At 47.8% G+C, this 23,526-nt stretch overlaps 2 protein-coding genes across 14 annotated transcripts in view; one reads left to right on the forward strand and one right to left on the reverse strand.

Annotated features, from left to right (window-relative positions):
* LOC116932107 (twitchin) overlaps positions 1–15,270 on the forward strand; it is a 48,590-nt gene extending 33,320 nt beyond the window's left edge. For 12 of the 13 annotated variants that reach the window (XM_045170896.1, XM_045170908.1, XM_045170893.1 and 9 more), the window contains 15 exons: positions 72–5,448; positions 5,553–7,554; positions 7,686–9,257; positions 9,389–11,464; positions 11,768–11,961; positions 12,051–12,228; positions 12,790–12,846; positions 13,106–13,157; positions 13,219–13,339; positions 13,455–13,551; positions 13,617–13,762; positions 13,898–14,054; positions 14,118–14,435; positions 14,506–14,619; positions 14,688–15,270. In XM_045170896.1, the coding sequence (XP_045026831.1) occupies positions 72–5,448; positions 5,553–7,554; positions 7,686–9,257; positions 9,389–11,464; positions 11,768–11,961; positions 12,051–12,228; positions 12,790–12,846; positions 13,106–13,157; positions 13,219–13,339; positions 13,455–13,551; positions 13,617–13,762; positions 13,898–14,054; positions 14,118–14,435; positions 14,506–14,619; positions 14,688–14,884 (12,658 nt within the window). In that variant the 3' untranslated portion in view covers positions 14,885–15,270. The remainder of the gene's footprint in view (positions 1–71; positions 5,449–5,552; positions 7,555–7,685; positions 9,258–9,388; positions 11,465–11,767; positions 11,962–12,050; positions 12,229–12,789; positions 12,847–13,105; positions 13,158–13,218; positions 13,340–13,454; positions 13,552–13,616; positions 13,763–13,897; positions 14,055–14,117; positions 14,436–14,505; positions 14,620–14,687) is intronic. The other variant, XM_045170899.1, reaches the window with a different exon arrangement.
* A 1,454-nt stretch (positions 15,271–16,724) lies between these two features.
* On the reverse strand, positions 16,725–22,232 carry LOC116935489. Its single transcript, XM_032942787.2, has one exon. It carries the CDS (start codon positions 22,230–22,232, stop codon positions 16,725–16,727), a length of 5,508 nt encoding a protein of 1,835 aa, XP_032798678.2.
* Between the last annotated feature and the right edge of the window lie 1,294 nt (positions 22,233–23,526).

A 23,526-nucleotide genomic window follows, 5' to 3' on the forward strand; every position in this document is an offset into this window, starting at 1 on the left:
TCTGAAACCATTTGCAATTCATTCATTTTTCATTTTTCTAACTTCTTGACAAAATTGATGCAATCGTCCAGAGCGTCCAAATCAGTTCAAATAGACAGCGTCGATTACAACAGTAAACTGATCATGCGCAACGTACAGCGTGGCGATAGTGGCGAGTACACCATTACGGCAACTAACAGCTCCGGTAGAGACAGCGTCACGGTGACAGTGACGGTGACGGATAAGCCGAGCGCACCCGAAGGTCCACTGCAAGTCAGCGATATCCACAATGAGGGCTGCAAACTGAAGTGGAAGAGGCCGAAAGACGACGGCGGTGTTCCCATCTCCTATTACCAGGTGGAGAAATTGGACCCGCAGACTGGCATCTGGATGCCTTGCGGCCGAGCCAACGAGACGACTGCCGATGTCGTCGGATTGACTCCAGGCAAAGAGTACAAATTCCGAGTCATGGCGGTCAACACGGAGGGCGAGTCGGAGCCACTTGAAACTCTACAGCCAATCTTAGCCAAGAATCCTTTCGACGAACCAGGCAAACCCACCGATGTCACACCGACTGATTGGGACAAAAATTACGTCGATCTCAAATGGACAGCTCCAACTGTGGATGGTGGATCACCGATAACAGGATACATTGTCGAAAAGAAGGACAAGTACGGAGACTGGGAGAAGGCTGCTGAAGTGCCTGCCTCGTTAACCAATGCCCGCGCACTCGACCTAATCGAAGGACAAGCGTACGAATTCCGTGTTCGTGCCGTCAACGCGGCCGGTCCGGGTGAACCGAGTGACGCCACGCTACCCATCGTGGCCAAACCACGCAATATGGCGCCTAAGATCGATCGATCAACTTTGACGCCTGTCAAAATCAAAGCTGGCCAATCATTCAGCTACGACGTGAATGTCAGTGGTGAGCCGGCTCCCACAACAAAATGGGCGTTGCGCGGAAAGGAAGTCAAGGCAGCCGACCACATCCGCATCACGGCAGTCGACTACAATACTAAACTCAACGTTCGAATGGCCACGCGTGCCGATTCCGGCGTTTACACCATTTCAGCCGAAAACGTCAACGGTAAAGATTCTGCCGATGTGGATGTCATCGTCATCGACAAACCTGGTACTCCAGGCGGACCTCTGAAGGCATCGAATGTCCATGCCGATGGCTTGACCCTAGACTGGAACCCACCGTCTGATGATGGCGGTATCCCAGTCGACCACTACCTGGTCGAGAAAATGGACGAGGCAACAGGCAGGTGGGTACCAGCCGGACAAACCAGTGGACCGACCACGAAGCTAGACGTCGACGGCCTGACGCCCGGTCATAAATACAAATTCCGGGTACGTGCCGTGAACAAGCAAGGCAAATCAGATCCACTGACGACGGCGCAGGCCATTGAAGCTAAGAATCCGTTTGAGGAGCCGGGCAAACCAGGCGTGCCAGAAATTAACGATTACGACACGGACTTTGTTCAGCTCTCGTGGAAACGACCAGAGACAGATGGTGGCGCTCCCATCACGGGCTACATTATCGAGAAGAAAGACAAGTACAGCGGTTCGTGGGAGCCGTGCTGTGAAGTAACGGGTGACGTCAACAGTGGCCGCGTGGCCGATCTCATCGAAGGCGTCCAATACGAATTCCGTGTCAAAGCGGTTAATAGAGGCGGACCAGGAGAACCGAGTGATCCGACGCTGCCTCACATTGCTCGTCCCAAGAATCTGCCACCCAAAATTGATCGCGCCACTCTGGGCGACATCAAGATCCGGGCCGGTCAGGCGTTCGATCTGGACGCCAACGTCATTGGTGAACCGCCACCCAGAAAGGAATGGACAGTTCGCGGCCAGACCCTGGTCGCGGATTCGCGTATCCGTCTAACTATTGAAGACTACAGCATCAAACTAAGACTTATCGATTCGAAGCGCAGCGATTCTGGCGACTATACCTTGACAGCCACTAACATTAACGGCCAAGACACGGCCACCGTGAAGGTGACGATTCTCGATGTACCATCCGCACCGGAAGGCCCACTATCAGTCAACGACATGACCAAATCAGGATGCGTCCTCCACTGGAGGCCGCCAAAGGACGACGGTGGGTCTGACGTGACACACTACATCGTCGAGAAACAGGATGCGGAGAATATGCGCTGGATCACGGTGGGCGACTGCAAGGGCACGTCTATGCGCGTTGCGTTGCTGGAGAACCACGACTACAAGTTCCGCGTGCGAGCCGTCAACCGACAAGGCGAGTCAGTACCGCTGAACACTACGTCTACTGTGACGGCCAAGGATCCATACGAGCGACCCGATAAGCCCGGCACACCGGAGCCCACCGACTGGGACAAGAACCACATCGATTTACAATGGAATCCACCCAAAAAAGATTGCGGCACACCGCTGACTGCCTACATAATCGAGAAACGCTCCAAATTCGGCATCTGGGAGAAGGCGGTCGAAGTGGCCGGCTCGCAGACAAAAGCCCGCGTTCCAGACCTGACAGAAGGAGAAGAATACGAGTTCCGCGTAACGGCGGTTAACAAGGCTGGCGTTGGAGAGCCAAGCGACGCATCAGCACCAATCATAGCTCGCGCCCGTTTCCTGGCTCCACAACTCGACAAGTCCTTCCTGGAGGATATAGTTGTGCGCGCCGGTCAACGGATCGCCTACAATCTACCGTACCAGGCCGCACCCAAACCTACCGTTAGATGGCAGGTAAATGGCAAGCCGGTTCATCCAGAGGACAGCCGTGTTCACATGGCTACCTACGAGCGTCAGATCCTGTTCGAAATTCCTTTCTCGCTGCGCTCCGACACAGGCAAGTATACAGTCACGCTGGAAAACAACCTGGGCAACATTTCAGCCACAGCCAACGTCACAGTTCTGGATCGACCTTCCGTTCCGGAAGGGCCTCTTCTAGTCAGCAACGTCAAGAAAGATGGCTGCCTCTTGTCATGGAGGCCGCCCCTGGATGATGGAGGTGCACCCGTCACCCACTACATCATCGAAAAAATGGACACGTCGCGCGGAACATGGGCTGAATCGGCGGTGGCGTCCAACACCACGTGTGATGTTACCAAATTAGTCCACATGAAAGAATACTACTTCCGAGTCAAGGCGGTCAATAGCATCGGAGAGTCTGATCCTCTTGGTACGGCCAACAGTATGGTCGCCAAAAATGCTTTCGACGAGCCGGACGCCCCCGGACGGCCGAACATCGTCGATTGGGACAGCGACTTTATTGATCTTGAGTGGAAACCACCAGCAAACGACGGTGGATCACCCGTCACCGGCTACGTTATTCAAAAGAAGGAAAAAGGCTCGCCGTTCTGGCAAAACGCCGGTCAGGTACCGGGCAAAGAATGCAAGGGACGAGCTGCAGATCTTATTGAAGGCACCGAGTACGAATTCCGGGTTATTGCTATCAACGCAGCCGGCCACAGCGAGCCGAGTGAACCATCTGATCTGGTTATGGCTCGTCCACGCCATCTAGCGCCCAAAATCAAAACACCTCTCCGTGAAACCCGCATCAAGGCAGGTACGATCTTCCATGTTGACGTCAACTACGTGGGCGAACCGTCTCCGAACGTTGAATGGTCGTGCGATGGCCGCCAGCTCCAGACGGATGAGCGAGCCACAATCACGGCTATTGGTTATCACACCATTGTACACATCGTCAATGCGAAGCGTAGCGATTCGGGTGAATTGCGTCTGCGTTTAAGCAACGAATCAGGAACTGACGAGGGCTCCTTCCTGTTGGTCGTCATGGACCGACCAGGACCACCGACCGGACCCCTCGAGTACGAAGAGATCACCAGTTCCAGCGTAACCCTTTCGTGGAAACCTCCCAAAGATTGCGGTGGTAGTGACATTACCGCTTACGTTATCGAGAAACGTGATCTCACGCACGGCGGTGGCTGGGTGCCGGCCGTTAACTACGTCGATCCACGTGATACCCACGCTACCGTACCTCGCCTAATGGAGGGCACGAAATACGAATTCCGTGTCATGGCTGAAAATGTGCAGGGCCGTTCAGACCCGCTCGACACAGATAAGCCCATCATAGCCAAGAACCAGTATGACGTACCGGGCCGCCCAGGCAGGCCTGACGCCATTGAAACAGACAAGGATCACATCAAAATACGCTGGTCGCCTCCTCACAGCAATGGCGGCTCGCCAATCGTAGGCTACGACGTTGAGCGGCGTGATCTGCGTGGTGGTCGTTGGATTAAAGTCAACCGCGATCCTGTACGCTTGAACGAATTTAATGACGACAAGGTCCAGGATGGCCACCAGTACGAGTTCCGCGTGACGGCTATCAACGCCGCCGGTCCCGGAAAGAGCAGTGAGGCGTCGCATCCGTTCACGGCGAAACCGATGCGCGAGAAACCACGCCTTCATCTCGATAAATTGACCAGCCGCCGAATCAAAGTCAAAGCTGGTGAACCCATTAACGTGGAAATTCCGCTGTCCGGTGCTCCCACGCCAACCGTCGAGTGGACCAAACAAAATAAAGCCATCTCAGATAACCGCATCGTCACCGATACGCAAAACGATCGTACCAAGTTGTACGTGTCTTCGTCAAAGCGCACCGACGCTGGCAAATATCAAGTCTCTGCTCACAACGCACACGGAAAAGACAGTGCAGAGCTGGAGGTTTTGGTGATGGACAAGCCTGCACCACCCGGCGGCCCACTGACTTACACGAACGTGTCGGCCGAAGGAATCACGCTAAACTGGAAGAAACCAATGGACGACGGTGGATCAGAGATTACCGGCTACATCATCGAGAAAACGGACGCCTTGTCAGAGAACTGGCGACCCTTGCCGGGCTACTGCCCAGGAATCAACTTCACTGTAAAGACGGGATTGGAAGATGGCAAGCGCTACGTGTTCCGAGTGCGTGCTGAAAATGCCTACGGCCTTTCGGAGCCACTAACCGGCAAACCGGTAGCGGCCAAGAGTCCGTTCGACCCACCCGAAGCACCCGACCAACCCAAGATCGCATCTTACACACCCAACAGTTGCACGCTGGTATGGGAACCTCCAGCATTCAGCGGTGGTCGCCCTGTTACCGGTTACTACGTGGAGAAACGCGATCGCGGAGGCGAATGGCTACGTGTCAATCAATACCCGACGCCAAACACGAATTACATGGTGACTAATCTGACCGAAGGCAACCGTTACGAGTTCCGCGTGGTGGCTGTCAATGATGCTGGACCGGGTAAACCAAGTCGACCGACTGAACCTCTGGTAGCTCGGATCCAGAAATTTGCGCCGGAAGCCCCCGACGCGCCCAAACTAGACCGTGTTTTTAGGAACAGCGTCGCCCTGTCGTGGCGCCCCCCTCTGAATGACGGCGGCTTGCGTATCAAAGGATACATCGTTCAAAAGAAACTCAAAACTGCAGTTGACTGGGAGGAAGTCAATTCTCTTCTGATCAGCGAAACGAATTACACGGTAAGTGTAACCACTATCTTAAGCTTATGTTTTTATCATCGAACTCATAACTCAACACATAATTGTCACGTCACTCACGGTTTTTTGCTCCTGTTGGCAAACAGGTTCCAGGATTGACAGAGGGTGAAGAATATCATTTCCGTATCATCGCTGTTAATGACGTGGGTTCATCACCTCCGAGTCGCGCGTCACCCACTGTCAAAGTGGAGGAGCAGGCAGACCGGCCGCATATTGACCTAGGCTCGATGCGTGACATCACCGTGCGCGCGGGCGAAGATTTCTCCATCATGGTGCCCTACCGTGCGTTTCCCAAACCAACGGCCACTTGGTTTGCTAACGACGTGGTGTTTGACGAAACGGATGTTCGCGTCCACTCGCAGGTGATGGATGAATATGCCACCATCGTGGTTAAAAATGCCCAAAGGAAAGATACTGGGCCATACAAATTGCAACTGCGCAACAACGCCGGGTTTGACTCGGTCAGCGTCCACGTTCGCGTACTGGACAGGCCGTCGGCCCCGCTTAACCTGCACGCCGAGGACTTTGCAGGAGACAGCCTGACGCTTGTCTGGCAGCCACCGAAGGATAACGGCGGTGCCGAGGTCACTAACTACGTCGTCGAAAAGAAGGAGCCACGTTCGCCAACTTGGTCTCGAGTCAGCGGCTACGTGGTCGCCACGTCATCGAAAGTCCGCGGGCTGGTAGTGGGACGCGACTACGAATTCCGTGTCATGGCGGAGAACCAGTATGGCACTTCAGAGCCGGCCACTACCGAAGAACCGATCAAGGCTAAACACTCGTTCAATGTCCCCGGCGCGCCAGGCATGCCTCGCTCGTTAGAAACAAGTGGCGACTCGATCACCATCGTATGGACAAGACCTCGCCAAGACGGTGGATCGGCCATCACGGGTTACGTTGTCGAGCGTCGCCTCTACCGGGAAGATAAATGGACAAGAGCTTCGCATGCTGTTGTTACCGAGCTAACTCTGCGCGTCATTAACTTGACGGAAAATCACGAATACGAGTTCCGCGTGGCCGCCGTCAACGCGGCCGGCCAAGGACCGTGGAGTGACAACTCGGATCCAATTTGCTGCCAACCAGCACTCTGTGCGCCAAAGATCACTAGCGACTTGAGCATCCGCGACATGACGGTCATTGCCGGAGAAGAGTTCACTATTACAGTGCCGTTTAACGGCAGTCCGATGCCAAAGCCGTCATGGAACATCAATAACGAAGACGTCATCCAGGACGATCGAATCCGGTTTGAAACTTCGGCCACGGCCACCGTCTACCTCAATCGTTGCGCTAAGCGCAGCGATTCCGGAAAGTATACTATCCGATTGACTAATACCGAAGGTAGTGACTCGGCCTCTTGTCGCGTCCTGGTCGTTGGTAAACCAGGCGCACCGGTAGCGCCGCTGGACGTATCAGATATCACCCCGGAAACTTGCACGCTGACGTGGCGTCCCCCCGCCGACGACGGCGGTTCACCCATCTCCAACTACGTTATCGATCGCATGGACGTTTCGGTTGGGGTTTGGATGAAAATCAGTTCGTTCGTGCGTGGCTGCTCGTACAATGTTTTCAGTCTAGAAACCAATCGCAAGTATCTGTTCCGTGTCCGCGCCGAAAACCAATACGGCATCAGCGACCCACTTGAAAGCGACGACCCAATCACAGCCAAATTTCCTTTCACGATTCCCGAACCTCCTGGTCAGCCTCGCGTATCCGACAGTGGGTCCGATAGTGCCACGTTGACTTGGGAACGGCCACGCTACGACGGTGGATCCAAGATACAAGGCTATCAAATTGAACGCCGTGATCTACAGGAGGATCGCGACTGGATCATCGTCAATGATTACCTCGTAAAGGACACCACCTACGTAGCTCACAACCTGCTCATTGGTCATGAGTACGAGTTCCGCGTGCGGGCAAAGAACGCTGCCGGCATGAGTAAACCCTCGCCGTCGTCGTCCCGATTCAAGACAAAGGGTAAATTCACCGCGCCTGCTCCACCCGGTGTGCCTCAAGTCGTCAAAGTTGGACGCACCTACGTCGATCTTCGGTGGGAACCACCGGTTTCGGACGGTGGCAGCCGAATCACGGGTGAGTTTTTCTTTGCGTGTGTGTGTGTGTGTGTGTTTAACTAACGTCTTAACGTGCCCTGTAATATCATGGTATTTATTCTGTTCATAATATGGTTGTTGTCCGTTCTTTGTCTGGTTTCGCTCATACAGGCTACCTCATCGAGAAACGCGAGGTGGGAGGTGCTTTCTGGGTCCGTTGCAACGACTACAACGTCATAGCGTGCGACTTCACGGTCAACAATTTGAGTGAGGGCCAGGACTATGAGTTCCGTGTTTCAGCCATCAATGCGGCTGGAAAGAGCGAACCAAGCACGTGTGCATCGGCAGTGAAAATCCGCGAACTGACCGGCGGAGAAAAACCGCAGTTCGTGCGACCACTGGTTAGTAAGGGAGTGCCGATGGGACGGAGAGTCGTTTTCGAGTGCGAAGCTACAGGCGTGCCTTGTCCGCGTAGCCGCTGGTTGAAGAACTCCCGCGAAGTAGTCACAGGAGGCCGGATTCACACCGAAGAGCGTGACGGCGTCTTCCGTCTTACCATTTCTGAACTGTGGGAAGTAGATGAAGGAGACTACACCTGCGAGGCTACCAACATGAGTGGCTCTGCAAGCTGCACGGCCAGACTGAAGATTGGTAACCCACCGCGTATCGACCGCCTCCCTGGTGACCTCTATCTACCCGAAGGAGACAATACAAAGATTAAAATTTATTTCTCTGGCGATCAACCCATGGAAGTGTCACTGACCAAAGACGGACATGAGATTGTGGAAACGGTACGCATCAAGTACACCGTTTTCGATGAATACCTCATCATCTTCATCAAAGAGACAACCAAAAGCGACGCTGGCCAGTACACGCTGAGAGTTAAGAACGATAGCGGTGACGTATCAGCGTCGTTCACCGTTTACATTACGGGGGTACCTGGTGCACCGTTAGGCCCGCTCGAAGTGTCCGACATCACGCAGCACAAATGTACGCTCAACTGGAAGCCACCAGCTTATGACGGCGGCAAACGTATCACACACTACATTGTCGAACGTCACGATGTCAGTCACACGCATTGGATTTGCGTCTCCTCGCAGTGCAAGGACACAACTTTCACCGTTCAGGGCTTAACCGAAGGCCAGGAATACCTGTTCCGTGTTATGGCCGCTAACGATAACGGCATGGGTCCTGCGCTGGAAGGTGTCAATCCAATCAAAGCAAAGGCGCCCTTTGATCCACCCACGGCACCTGGCACGCCCAATGTCACCGAAGTTGGTAAGGACTTCGCCCACTTGTCATGGACAAAACCCGAATCGGATGGTGGAGCGCGCATCCAGGGCTACTGGGTAGACAAACGCGAAGCTGGAAGTGCCACATGGCAGCGCATCAATCTCAGTCTCTGCCTGACAACGCAGTTCAACGTTAGCAACCTCATCGAAGACCGTCAGTATGAATTCCGCGTGTTGGCCCAAAACGAAGCTGGCCTATCGCCGCCATCAATGGCTTCTACGTCGGTGCGTATCAAGGACCCCAATGCTGCCAGCCCACCAGAAATTCTAACTCCACTGAGAAACGTTCTTGGTTTGGAGAACCGCAACGTTCAGTTCCAGTGTACCATCCTCGGCAACCCGTCGCCTACTATCACCTGGTACAAAGGCATGCGTGAGATTAGCTATGGTTCCAAGTACAGCACGCGCAAAGAAGGCGATACCTACTTCCTGGTGGTCAACGATATTTTTGGTAAGTGCTCGTCTTGCCCGTCTGGGTCAAATGTGGTCAAAGGAGGTAATCAATACCTCGATGGAGCAATTCTTGCTTTAGACCAACTGCTAAACAATTTCGAGTAATATTTCTTTTGTGCTGATGATCAGGTGAAGATGCGGATGAATACGTCTGCCGAGCTGTGAACAAAGCAGGAGCCAAGTCCACCCGCGCTGAATTGATAATCAAAACCGTGCCGAAGATCAACGTACCACCACGCTTCCGCGATACGGCCTTCTTTGACAAAGGCGAGAACGTAGTAGTCAAAATTCCATTCACGGGCAATCCGCGTCCGAAAATCATCTGGTCACGTGAAGGTGAAACCATCGAAACTGGTGCTCACTATCACGTCGAAGTGAAAGAAAGGCACGCCATTCTTACTGTCCGTGACGTCACTCAGCTGGACAGTGGACCGTATCGCCTCGTGGCCGAGAATGAACTGGGCATGGATTCTGTGATCATAAAGTTGCAGATTAGTGACCGGCCCGAGCCACCTCGCTTCCCAACCGTCGAGAATGTTGGTGCCGACTCGCTCAGCCTGAGTTGGAAGCCTCCGACGTGGGATGGTGGCAGTGCCATCACCAACTACATTGTGGAGAAACGTGAACATCCGATGAGTAGTTGGATCCGAGTCGGGCCTACCCGTTTCTGCGCCATTAACGCGACAGCACTGAGCCCCGGTCACAGCTACGAGTTCCGTATCTACGCCGAGAATGTGTATGGCCGTAGTGATGCCAGCGATGTAACACCACTTGTTCAAACCAAAGGTGGTGGCACGAAGCAGCACAAACGTCGTCAGTATCAAGTAGACGAAACGGGCAAGCGAATTCGCGGCACGGCAAGTGAAGGGAAGATCAACGATTACGATCAATTCGTTTTCGATATCTATTCCAAGTATGTGCCTCAGCCTGTCGACATTAAAACGACGAGCGTATACGACCTATACGACATACTGGAAGAAATCGGCACGGGAGCTTTCGGTGTCGTGCACCGCTGCCGCGAGCGGAAATCCGGTCACATTTTTGCTGCCAAGTTTATTCCCGTTTCACAGCCTGTCGAGAAGGAACTGATACGGAAGGAGATCGATATCATGAACCAACTTCACCATGCCAAACTCATCAACTTGCATGACGCTTTCGAGGATGACGATGAAATGGTCCTCATTTACGAATTTCTTTCGGGTGGTGAGCTCTTCGAGCGAATCACTGCCGACGGTTACACCATGTCCGAGGCTGAGGTCATCAACTACATGCGACAGATATGTGAGGCGGTTAAACACATGCACGAGAAGAACATTATACACTTGGACGTCAAGCCGGAGAACATCATGTGCGTAACGAAGAACAGCACGATAGTCAAGCTGATCGATTTCGGACTTGCCACCAAGCTCGACCCCAATCAGCTGGTTAAGATTTCAACCGGAACGGCAGAGTTTGCTGCTCCGGAGATCGTTGAACGTGAACCTGTTGGCTTCTATACAGACATGTGGGCTGTCGGCGTGCTGGCCTACGTCCTGCTCAGCGGTCTGTCCCCCTTTGCAGGCGAGAACGACATTGAAACACTGAAAAATGTCAAGGCCTGTGATTGGGACTTTGACGAAGAGGCCTTCTCAACCGTTTCCGAAGAAGGCAAAGACTTTATCCGTCATTTGTTGACCAAGAATAAAGAAAAGCGAATGACAGCTCATGAGTGTCTTCTCCACCCGTGGCTGCTGGGCGACCATAGCGCCTTGTCCATCACAATTTCTTCTTCGCGCTACCTGGCCATACGTGACAGGCTTCGTGCTAAATATCCAGGCTGGGAGGATTATCTGGTACCTATCGGAAGACTCTCAGAATATAGCTGCCTCCGTAAGTTGTTGATTGAGCGATATCGCATCCACGAATACTCCTTCGATCGACGCGAAGCAGCGCCTCGCTTCGTCATCAGGCCAAAATCAGCATTCGCTTATGAAGGACAAAGCGCCAAATTTTATTGCCGCATTATTGCAGTTGCCCCGCCCACTGTCACTTGGACGCACAACAATAGCGAGCTCAAGCAGAGTGTCAAGTTCATGAAACGCTACAGCGGGGACGATTTTACGTTTGTCATCAATCGAGTCAAACTGGAAGATCGCGGCGAGTACATCGTTCGAGCCGTCAATCACTATGGTGCCAGAGAAGAACCGATTTTCCTAAACGTGCAACGTGAGTTCATTGTTTTTCTATTATTTTTTTGTTTTGGTTTTCCCGGTTCACACGCTATGCACGACACGTTTACACGAGTGTACGTACGTAGTTGGGAAATGATCTGCTATCTGGTTGACAAATCGAAATGAGAACATTTCATTTGTCGGGTGGCAAATTTTTGATGTTTATTTTGTGAAATAAGTTTAATCCCGATAATTGTCATCCATTTCCAAAATTTTGTTTTTGCGTGAGCAGCTTTTTGAAACACCTAAAACACACCTTTAGAATTTTTTTTTTTTATTTTCTTCTTTTTCTCTATAGCACTACCAAAAGAGGTACCGCAGTACAAACCGGATATGACTCCACTCCGGCGCCGCAAGCCACTCGAGTATCAACTTTGGCAGGATGAACGTGATTCCGTGCCAACATTCACTTTCCTGCTCCGTCCTCGTGTCATTCAGTTGCATCAAACATGCAAACTCCTGTGTTGCCTGAGCGGTAGACCTGCACCAACGGTAATAACAAAAACTGATTGAGCAACGACGCCCGAAGACCTGGTTAGTCGATCTATCTGTAATGTTTTTGATTTTTGAATCATTTGTAGGTCAAATGGTTTAAAGACAAACGAGAATTATCCAAATACGATTATACTATGACGCACTCGGATGGTGTTGTTACAATGGAAATCGCAAACTGCAAAGTAGAAGATTCGGGTAACTATCGATGCGTCGCCACCAACGCCATCGGTCAGGATGAAACTTCTTGCGTCGTCATCGTCGAAGGTAGGGCCCAAGACTTCGGTTTTATGTGATGTTTATTCATCTGTGCACTAGTTACCGCCATCGATACCATCTTGGTGTAACTGTGCCTGTATGGTTAAAATGCCGCAGTTCAACGAAATTATGATCTACTGTACTTTTACATAATGATGGCGTTCAAAATGGCTACAGTAAGGTTTTGCTAAAAATATCCAAAAGAACCCTTTGAAAGAAATCATTAAAATGGATACACTTTTATTACATTTTATGCTACACCAAATACTAATAGTACAAAATCAACATCCTACTTCCACTACTTTCCTACTTAAAATCGTTTGAAATAATTTGGGTATAAGCAGCTTTTTCTCCCTAAAACCTTGGTACACGATTTTAAAATCGTATTGTTCTATATGAAAGAGAAAGTTGCATCATATAAATTCGTAAATTTACGTATCGCCTGACGAGCCTAACACACCACTCCGTCTCCCTCCTCAAAAGCATTCAACAACTAATGGTTCTCTTTTATAATGGGCTATTCTAAAAATTACTCTCTCGCCTGGAAATAACTACTGTCAACTCATAAAGGTGCCCACGTGTCAACTGATCAAGCCGACTTGGTCAACAACTTGCTTCGCTCCGGAGGTAATTTGAAAAATTAAAGACTTAACTGTTTGTTTCACATTATAACACAGCCAATTGCCCCTCCCTCCTGAAAAAAAAAAAAATTATAAAAAAAAAGCTTTTAAGGTTCAACACCAACTTCTCATTACAAGTTGCAGCAAGTAAAACCGTGTCAGCCATCGCTTTCCTTGCACATCGTTTGCGTTTATTTTTCCTAGCTAAATTTCCACATACATTGACGACTATTGAAAATTAATTCCGATCTACCGTATTATTCCAGATCGACGATACGTTGAGAATAAGTCCACCACGCGCACCCACGAGTCTTATACGTAAGACCAAGCTTATAATAATAGTTATTATTGTTAACTTGATATTTTGTCCCCCAAAAAGTTCGCAAAACCATACATCAATTACCAATCATCAGTCAAGCTCCCAACATCTAGCATCAAGCACGTCTTACCAGTCGAGCTCCAACAACCATCTCTCTATTCGCGACACATTTAGCAGCCAGGTACGAAGACAGCCTTGCCAATAGAAATTTGTGCTGCGTAAATTGTTAAGCTTAGCTTTTTAAGGAAGGTAAACAGGAAATGTAGCAGAGTAACGTGTTTTTCAATACATTTCAGTCAACTTCTGTGGAAACAACCAACTCGAAGCGACAACAGAAAGCTTACGGTGGAAGCACGACTTCTCGTTCTCGCACGGCCACCAAAGATTTAGAATGTGATAATTACTACAAATGTTTTCTTTAGATTTTTTTTACGAGCGCTTGTTATTTTGTATCACAGTACCGCCGTCCGATTCACTCATGTGTCAACCACAGTTCGTGAAACCCCTGAGTGACATGACAATTAAAGATGGAGAAGCTATGAAACTTACGTGTATTGTCAAAGGCGACCCTGACCCTAATGTCACATGGATGAAAAACGGCGAGGTAATTAAATTGAAATTGCCGTATTTTAATGTCATTTCCGTTGGGATATGGATCTCGTGTCTACGACAAGCTGGCTTATGAAACCAAAATGTCATTAACACCCTTCTTCTATTACATCATATTCTTTTGCTATAGTTACTGAGCTCTTCGGATATTTTGGATCTTAAGTATCGAAACGGTACTGCCACTCTATCAATCAATGAAGTATATCCGGAAGATGAAGGCTTATACACGTGTAAAGCCAAAAATAGTCTCGGAGAGAGTGAAACAACTTGCCGTTTAATTGTACAAAGTAAATTGTAGAGAAAATATGCCAATGACATGTTTATTTGCTAACCTGTTTATTTTTTTTTAGCCTCTGAAAAAGCATGTCACAGGACGACAGGCAAAGAAAGAGCTCCGCGAATAATTGAGCATGTTTCTTCCAAGACGGTCAATGATGGCGAATCAGTTACTCTTCAATGCCGAGTTACGGCAGCCATAAAGTTCGACGTGATTTGGTTGCATAATGAAAAAGAAATCAAGCCGAGCAAAGATTTCGAGTATGATCGTGTTGGCGATTTGTGCAAACTAAAGATTGCCGAAATCTTCCCAGAAGATGCGGGAACTTATACGTGCGAAGTCTTCAATGATGTTGGTGAGGCATTTAGTTCGTGCACACTACTGGTCGTTGGTATGTTCGTCTGAACATTTTCAGCAAAAAACCTTTTTAATAACTATTTTGAATTTGCTTCCTCAAAAAGTTCCGAACGAAGAGGCAAAAAGTCCTACATTTAAAACTTTTCCACAATCTATCACCATTGCACAGGGGCAAACGGCCGTATTCACATGTGAAACGGACAAGGCACCCACCAGAGGTTCGTTTTATCTATACTCCGTCGAAATTAAAAAATTTACCAATGTAATTCCGTTCTTCGATACTTAGTAACGTGGTTAAAGGATGGCCAACCTCTTGAGGCGTCAACCAAGAATGTTCAGAGTGTCGATGGAAAGAAACGTTTCAAGTTAGAAGTATCTAATGTTACTGCAGCTGATGTTGGCCAGTACGGAGTGACAGCCGTCGGAAAGAAGTGCGAAACATCTGCTTCCTTTTCGCTCAATGTTACTGCCACTGAACTATGATAAGTTGGTAACTTGCTCGATGGAGGAGTCGATCGATATGTTTTCAAAAATTATGCGCTCGTAACTTGATTTCATCTTTAAAACATGTTTTTATTTTCAAAGCTTCTTTGCTTTTGTCTGTTTCCTATCGCTCCCTTTTAACCGCCTTATTAAGAAGTGCGCTTTCAAACTGGATCTTACCGGCATTCGATGTTTAAGAATGTCAAGAAGATATTCGTCTGTTTTCTTGTTCCTAGACGCTGCCAATGATCTATTAGTCAGGTAACGTGACAACTCTATGTTGATCGTATTTAGTCAAGCTTGTCGTTTATTGGTTCAATTTTTGAAATTTTCAAAGTTGAACTCTCTCTTGGCTGTAATAAACGAGTTATGGCGTTCTCTCTTTACTTTGTTTTCTCTTTGCTTGTCAACGTTTTCTTTTACGCCACTTTATCTTAACATAGTAAATTTCCCAGACTTTAGCGATTCCCAGTTTGAGTTTACAAAGATCGTTGATTGATTTTTTGGCACCATTGAAAAATTTCTAGAAAATTTCTAATAATGAGGCATAACGCGGCGTACTCTTCTCGGTTGTAAACGAAGCCCGGCAGTGTAGGGTAAAAGAGCGAATTGGGACACGGTTCCTGCTAATTTGGGACAAAAAATCAAATTTTTTCTCCTTCACGAATGGTTTCCCGATAGAGGTTCTATTGGGGCATCTCATAGGTGAATTATAAACTAAAAGGAAAAAGGGGGGTTACACAATTCGTCCAAAGGGCAGATGATAAAAGTAACAATATCCCAGCAAACGGTAATTGAAATCGGTATGTTTTGCTTACAGGCGAAAAACCTAAACAGTGTACATCTGTTAGCTGACACCTAGAGGGAAAAAGAAATATCTACAGTAATATTGAACAAACCCTTTAACTAATTATATCAAAAGATAGAAAAAAAAAGTTCTACATATTAAGTAGAATTCTGCCCCATTAAATTCTACTTAAGTTCTCATTTTAACAATAAGAAAAAAACCCCATTCCTGATAATTTCGGACAGCCCATGCTCATTTTTGACACAGGTTGTTTCGAAAAATTTTTTTTCAATATTTTTACACCAATCGATGCAGAATTTAAAAACAAAACGATTGATTTTGAATGTTTTTGTGTTTTTTGCATCATTTAGACAGAAATAATGCAAATATAATAAGGACTTAGAATCGAGTCTGGCTTCATCCACGCAATAAAAAAAAAATTAACTTATATTCTTTGGCATTTTTTCTCCATAATTTCAAAGCCATTAGAATTTTAAAGACAATTTAGTATTTTTTTCATCTTATAAGCTACTGTGACGTACTCATGCCTTTACCAGTGAATCAAGAATTTATGTGGGGTCATTCAGCTTTTATTCTTTAACATGAGCCGCCATTCAACAGGTTAAGATGATTCAGTTGTCCACAGAGCATTAACATTACAACAAATAATTAAGATGTAGTTTGTTCTTACTTACATAAGTGCAATGCCTCCTTAACCACGCGACTATCTTTCAGCAGACAAAAAAAAGGTCTGCCTTTACGATTTTCCCCACAAAAGGAAAGAAACTACTGCCTTCTGCCTTAGGCCCCCTTTTCTCCTGGCAGCCTCTTCTTGCCATCTTGTCTGTCGCTCTCGCCCCTCTTCCTTCAATTGTTTTCTTCTAAACTTTACGTCACACACCTTCCCAGTTTTGAAGCACAACAAAGCCAAACAAGCAAACAAACAAACAACAAAAAAAACAAACAAACAACAAAAAAAAGGAAAAAAGGAAAAAAAAAAACAAACAAAAAAAAAAAATAATATAATAATAATTGTTAGTATTCTGGGATCTTCTATTTGGATACTGCTACTGAAGAATTCGTTGTGCCTTCAAAACTCTTGTCGTCGTTGTCAGTAAACAACAACAGGCATAATTTAACGACCGGCCGCGTGTATTCCCGATATCTTGGTTTGGTTTGAGGGTTTGAATCCCTGATCACCACTCGTACGGTGGCGGCCCTGACAAATCCGTCCTTGCCCGGCGTAGTTTTCACTACTCTCCCGACTGGCCATTCTCCCCTTGGCGTACTGTGATCGATGACCAATACGACGTCTCCCAATTGTATGTTTCTTTCCATCTTCATCCATTTCTTGCTCTCGATGAGGTTGGGTGCATATTCCTTTAGCCAACGCCGCCAATATTGAGTGACAATTTGTTGGGCCGCGATCCAACTTCTCCTGGATAACGTACTGTTCCCTTCCACTATATCTGGTGGGACGTGGGGATGTGGGCGTAGAAGGAGAAAGTGGTTTGGTGTAAGGGGGCTGAGATCCTGTGGGTTAACACTGAGGTGTGTGAGCGGTCTGGCGTTTAATAACGCTTCTATTTCTACGAAAACTGTCCTTAAGATTTCTTCTCTCACCTTTTTCTCGTTTAACACCGCGTTCAGGGAAGATTTAAATGCCTTTATTAGGCGCTCCCACGCTCCTCCATGGTGTGGTGCTGCAGGAGGGGAAAATCTCCAGCGGATGTCTCTTCTAGCGAGCCAGTCTATTAATTCCATGCTGTTGATCCGTTTTTTCGCTTCTTGGAGCTCCCTTTGGCCAGATGTCAGGTTTGTTCCATTGTCACTGAACACAGTATTCGGCGTTCCTCTTCTGCCGATGAATCGCCTGAATGCCAGCAAAAATGAGCCCATGTCCATCTTGTCCGTTAATTCCAAATGCACTGCACGCGTTACCAAACAAGTGAATAAGCAACCGTATCTTTTCTCACTGCGTCGACCGATATTCACGAAATAAGGTCCAAAAAAATCAATGCCAACATTAGAAAATGGATGTACACATGATGCTAACCGTTCCTGGGGCAGTTGTCCCATAATGGGGTAGACGGGTGTGCTGGATTGCCTTTTGCAGTGCATGCAGTTCCTTACCGCGCGTTTGACTGCTCTTCTGCCCTTCAAAATCCAATAGCATGTTCGCGTCTCGTAGTACAATCTTTCTGTCTTCGCGTGCCCAAATTTTACATGCAGATCTTTGACAATTAGTCTTGTGAGTTGATGATCTAACAACAGTATGGCTGGATGTTTGGCTTCGTAGGGCAGCAAGGCGTGCTCCAATCTACCTCCTACACGCATGATCCCGCTATTGTCTAAGAACGGTGTTAATTTTTTCAGGTGAGAAGATGAACGTACTTGTATACCAGCGACAAGCCTTTGAATATCTCCTTTAAACTCCCTTCGCTGGACTGTTCTTATGCATTCGTGTAGTGCTTGTTGCAAGTCGACGTTTCGTAGCCAAAGTGAAGGCTTCGGTTTGTGAGCCCTTTTTGCTTTCCAAAATCGCTGGAACTGCGTTAGTCTTGCTATCATCCTTCTGATCTTGTCTAAGTCGGAATACCTCTTGATGATAATCTCCGCTGGACTTGCCGGGAATTGGTCGTTACTTTCCTTCTTTGCTTCTGTTGATGTTGATGGTGCTAGTGTCAAAGTTTCAGTCGGAATAAGCCACTTTTCTGGATTTTCTCTCAAGAATGCAGGGCCTGTGAAAAACCGATGATTGATTATAAGTTCGCCTCCATTTATTCCTCGGCTCACTTCGTCCGCTGGGTTTAGAACGCCTGGGATATGGTTCCATTGGTTGGGGTTTGAGGTTTCTAAGATTTCTCCAATCCTGTTGGCGACAAACCGCTCGAATCTAAAATGGGAAGATTTTATCCACTGTAAAACAGTTTGTGAATCGCTCCAGAAAAATATTGAGTCGGTAGTTATCTCCAGCTCTTCTACTATGGTTCTGGATAACCGATAGCCTAGCACGGCAGCTTGCAATTCGAGCTTCGGTATCGTCAAAGGTTTAATGGGAGCCACTATTGCTTTAGATAACACCAGATTAATCTGTACCCGGCTCTGTTGATCGATGCGGAGGTATGCTACTGCTCCAAAGGCAGCTTCCGAGGCGTCACAAAAAATGTGAATTTGTCTCTTCACTCCTCTGCCATCTCCCCCTATTTGACGTGGAACGGCAAGTTGATTGAGGTATACAAGAGAGCTGCTCCATCGGTTCCAATCTTCTAAAATGTCGTTTGGCAGTTCCTCGTCCCAACCTTTTTTGCTCTTCCAGGCTCGCTGGAACAGAAGCTTGCCAACTAATACCACCGGAGTTATAAAACCGATGGGGTCGAACACACTGGCGACTGCCGATAACAACTGACGCATGGACCGGACTTCTGGTTGAGGTTTGAACTTGAAAGTAAAGGCATCTGTTTGACTGTCATACCAATTTCCCAACATCCGCTCTACGGGCAGTTCGTCTAAATCCAGATCTAGTTCTGGCTTGTCTCTTTCTTCGGGTGGGATAGCGGCTAAGACTCTTCTAGAGGATGAAGTCCATTGGTTCAACTGAAATCCTCCCCTACTCAGCAGTTCCTTTAATCGTAGGCAGTCCTGAATGGTGGTGTCTTCACTGTCAAATGAATCAAGGTAGTTGTCGACAAACATGTGGCGTAATATCTTGCTACGGAGATCCTCAAATTCTGGGTTGTCCTCAAGCGTCTTACGCACAGCGTAAAGACATGAACTTGGCGAGGAGACGCCACCGAACGTTTGCACCATCATTTGAAAGGTTTGTGGTGGGCGAACATCGCCAGGTGGTCTCCACCAGTAGCTAAGGTACGGCTGATCTTCTTCCCTCAAACGGACTTGCAGGAACATTTTGGCGATGTCGGCTGAAACAGCGATTTTTTTACTTCTGAAGCGGAGTAGCACTCCTACCAGATTGGGATAGAAGTCGGGACCCTTCAACAATACTGCATTCAATGAGATACCACGATGTTTTGCCGATAGGTTGAACACTACTCTCAATTTATTGGGTTTGTGAGGGTGAGTCACTGCATGATGCGGAACATACCACCTACTTCCCAAATCTTCAATTTTTAATTCATCCGATGAAACTTGTCTGGCGTATCCTAACTCAGCGTATTCATTAATGGCCTTTGAATAACGCTTTGCCAATTCCGGTTGTTGTAGTAGTCGTCTTTCCAAAGCGAAGAAATTTTTCAATATCTGATGGGAATTGTCAGGAAGGGTTTGGCGGGGTATTCGCCACGGAAGGCCTATCTCATACCGTCCGGTATCCAGCAGGCGAATCGTCCGAGCATAGGATGCTAATGCAGCATGGTCGTCTGGAGAAACTAATTTCCTTACATCTGGGGTTGTGCCGAACGACTCGGTTGACGAGAAATTCTCTACCAGTGCTGTCAATGGGTCTTCATGCAATCGGGTTAACGTGCAATGACTTGAAGCTGCATTCTCTTGAAATGTTGGTTGATTTAACTGGAACCGACTAACTACCGTCCAGCCTAAGGAGGTTCGTATGGCTGTGGGACCTGGTGCACTCTTAGACGGCCGCCTGACTTCTAGCGTTAGGTGTACATCGAGGATATCATATCCGAGCAGGATGGTGACCAGCGAAGTGTCAATTTCTTCTAGTGGCAATGTGGACAAATGGCTCCAACGAGGGATTTCCAACGGCCAATTGATTTTTCGTTTTGTGAGGTGAAACTCGGGTATTGTAAGCGCGTTCTTAATTGTGTAGGCCACCGAATGATCACTTGAAGCGATCGTGAAGCTGGTAGTGGTTGTCGAGATGTCCGATTCGGTTCCATGGATTGATTTAAGTTTGATGTTGTTGGTACGTTCCTCGAGTCCCAATTTTCTGGCCATCTCCGTCTGAATTAAAGATGACTCACTTGCGCTGTCTAATAAAGCGTATGTTTTTACCCATTTTAATCCGTCGAACACAAGAACCGGTAAGACCGCAAGTAAGATGGTGGGGCGAAGATTTCCGCTATTCGAGATGCAGTGATGGCTTACTGTGCTTCCTGTACCGCGTCCGCTGATCCGTGAAGCGCCATGGAGTAGGTGATGGTGTCGTGCTCTGCAGCCATCTAAATTGCACGCGGTGTCCTTCTTGCATTCTGCGCTGCAGTGGTTGCGGCCAAGGCATCGGAAGCAATTTTTTAATCGGTTCACGGCTTCTGCTCGCTGAGTCAGAGCCATTTTAACGAAATCGGCACATTTCGGCAAGCCGTGTCCTGGTTGAGCCCGGCATAGTCCACAGGGTTGATCTTGCGTCTCAGGAGTTGCTAGGGTAGAGACCAGATGGGTGGATCCACGTGGCCTTGGTTCTAGTTGTCTGCCCTCTTGCCTTGTTCTCGCCGTTGTTACCGCCTGGGCTGGTACCATAAGTAGCTGGGTTCTTCTATTCTCTTCTTCAGCAGCGGTATATGTGATTAACCATTGGTCCAAATCATTGAGGTCAGCGTATTTTGGTCGTAATTGGAACGCAAACCTGGCCCAATTGCTTCTTACGTCGGGAGGTAACTTGCATGACACTTGTTCGAGGGTAGTCCCGTAACTCAACTTATCGGCTTGTTCTAGGGCCTGTAGCGTGGCCACGGTGTCATGGAGTTCTGATGAGAATTCGTATAAAGCTGAATGATCGCCCTGTCTGCAGCTTGGAAGGAGAATCAAGCGCTGTATATGATATCTAACCAATTGCTGCACACCCCCATACTTTTGGCGAAGCTCTTCTACGGCTCTCTCGTAGGTTCCTGGTGTTTGAAGTAGATGGGCCATTCTTTTCTTTACATCTGGAGACAGAACATCTCCAAGGATTAACAATTTCTGTTGGTTGGTCAAAGTGGTATCGTGGACAAAGCTCTCGAAGGCTGCGATAAAACTCGACCACTCCTTGGGGTCACCGTTAAAGGGATTGGCTCTCATTCGTGAAACGAAGTTGTCCAACCATTGAGTCGACGTTGTTGTTGCTGTCATGTTGTGAATCCCTGAAATATCCTGTACTCTGGACCACCGAGGTGACTCTGGCCGGATAGGGGTGGAGGTCCTGGGAACCTCTTGCTCTTTTAAGGCGGCTTCGATGTCCCGCTGTTCCCTTTGAGCTTGAAGTGCCTTCTCTTTAACCTCTTGAAGCTTCCTTTCTAGTTCCATGCGTCGACGTTTGGCGTGTTCGTCAGATGTTTGGGTCGGGGAGGCTCTTTTGCTAGCTATAAGCGACTCTTGTATTGTACGATTCACTTCGTTGATTTTCTGTTTTGTAGTTTCTTCGTAAGTGCTGTGCTCGCTTGCGTCTCCTTCGCCCGCTGCAACGTACTTCTTATGATGTTCTAGACACTCTTGCGTCACCGCCTCCAAGCTCTCCCTATAGATGGCTAACTCTCTCTGTTCGAGTGGAGGTTGCCGTTGTAGGCCGCTGATGATGCGATCCAGCAAGTTTTGTTGACGAGTTTCGGCGTTCTTAAGAAGCTGCTTGGCGATAGCTTCTTCTACGTTAATGCCTTCCATGTTCTCACCTAGCGTCAACTGAGCTTAAGCTCTCACTGATCGTGGTCGAGCAAAGCCCTTTTATTAAACGTGGGGTGTTTTAAACCTCTGTCAAATTTGTGTGGGTGATCTATTTCTGCGAACGTAAAAACTCGTGAGTGATTTGACCCACCTCTTAGTAATATGAATTTATATACCTTCAGAATTTGTAATTCTGAGATGTATTAGGGGTTTGAGCACTGGGGACCTTAGCCTGCGCGTGATCCTTTGGCCTGAGCCCACACCAAACTCTTTGGCCTAAGCCCAACTGGTAGTAACGATTTCTGTGAACGTAAAAAACTCGTCAGCGATATACCACTTCTTAGTAATATAAATTTCTATACCTTCCAGGAATCGTAATTCTGATATGTATTGGGGCTTGAGCCCTGGGACCTTAGCCCGCACGTGATCTTTTTGGCCTGAGCCAACACGAAACTCTTTGGCCTAAGCCCAACTGGTAATAACGACAAAGCAAGGTTAGTTGTGCAGTGATAAAAAGAACAGGATTAATCGGTGGACAACTGAATATTCCCGGGTTTCGGAACCAAAAATTGTGACGTACTCATGCCTTTACCAGTGAATCAAGAATTTATGTGGGGTCATTCAGCTTTTATTCTTTAACATGAGCCGCCATTCAACAGGTTAAGATGATTCAGTTGTCCACAGAGCATTAACATTACAACAAATAATTAAGATGTAGTTTGTTCTTACTTACATAAGTGCAATGCCTCCTTAACCACGCGACTATCTTTCAGCAGACAAAAAAAAGGTCTGCCTTTACGATTTTCCCCACAAAAGGAAAGAAACTACTGCCTTCTGCCTTAGGCCCCCTTTTCTCCTGGCAGCCTCTTCTTGCCATCTTGTCTGACGCTCTCGCCCTTCTTCCTTCAATTGTTTTCTTCTAAACTTTACGTCACAGCTACGAAACGACAAATCTTTTGAAAACCGTTGTCTCTTATCGGGACACATGTTTATTCGTAGATTTTTTTTTCACGATTTCCATGCCCCTTTTACTCGGCGTAATAGGAATTTACTTTTAAATCATTATGTGTAAGTAAAAAAAAATAAAATAAAAAAAACTGCTTTGTTGCTCCCGTCATTTCCCCATCTGATTGCGTGTTCAGTGAAAGCGCTAATTTAGGACACCCTTTTCGGAGTGCATTGGTTTGCGGGAAAAACTTTTTAAACAGATGGTTAGCACTGTGGATGAATGCCAGGCTATTAAGGCGAAGGGTTGTGGTTCAATCCTCAGCATCGGTAAATTAATGATTGTGTA

Source organism: Daphnia magna, linkage group LG3, assembly GCF_020631705.1.
Source record: "Daphnia magna isolate NIES linkage group LG3, ASM2063170v1.1, whole genome shotgun sequence".
NCBI lineage: Eukaryota > Metazoa > Arthropoda > Branchiopoda > Diplostraca > Daphniidae > Daphnia > Daphnia magna.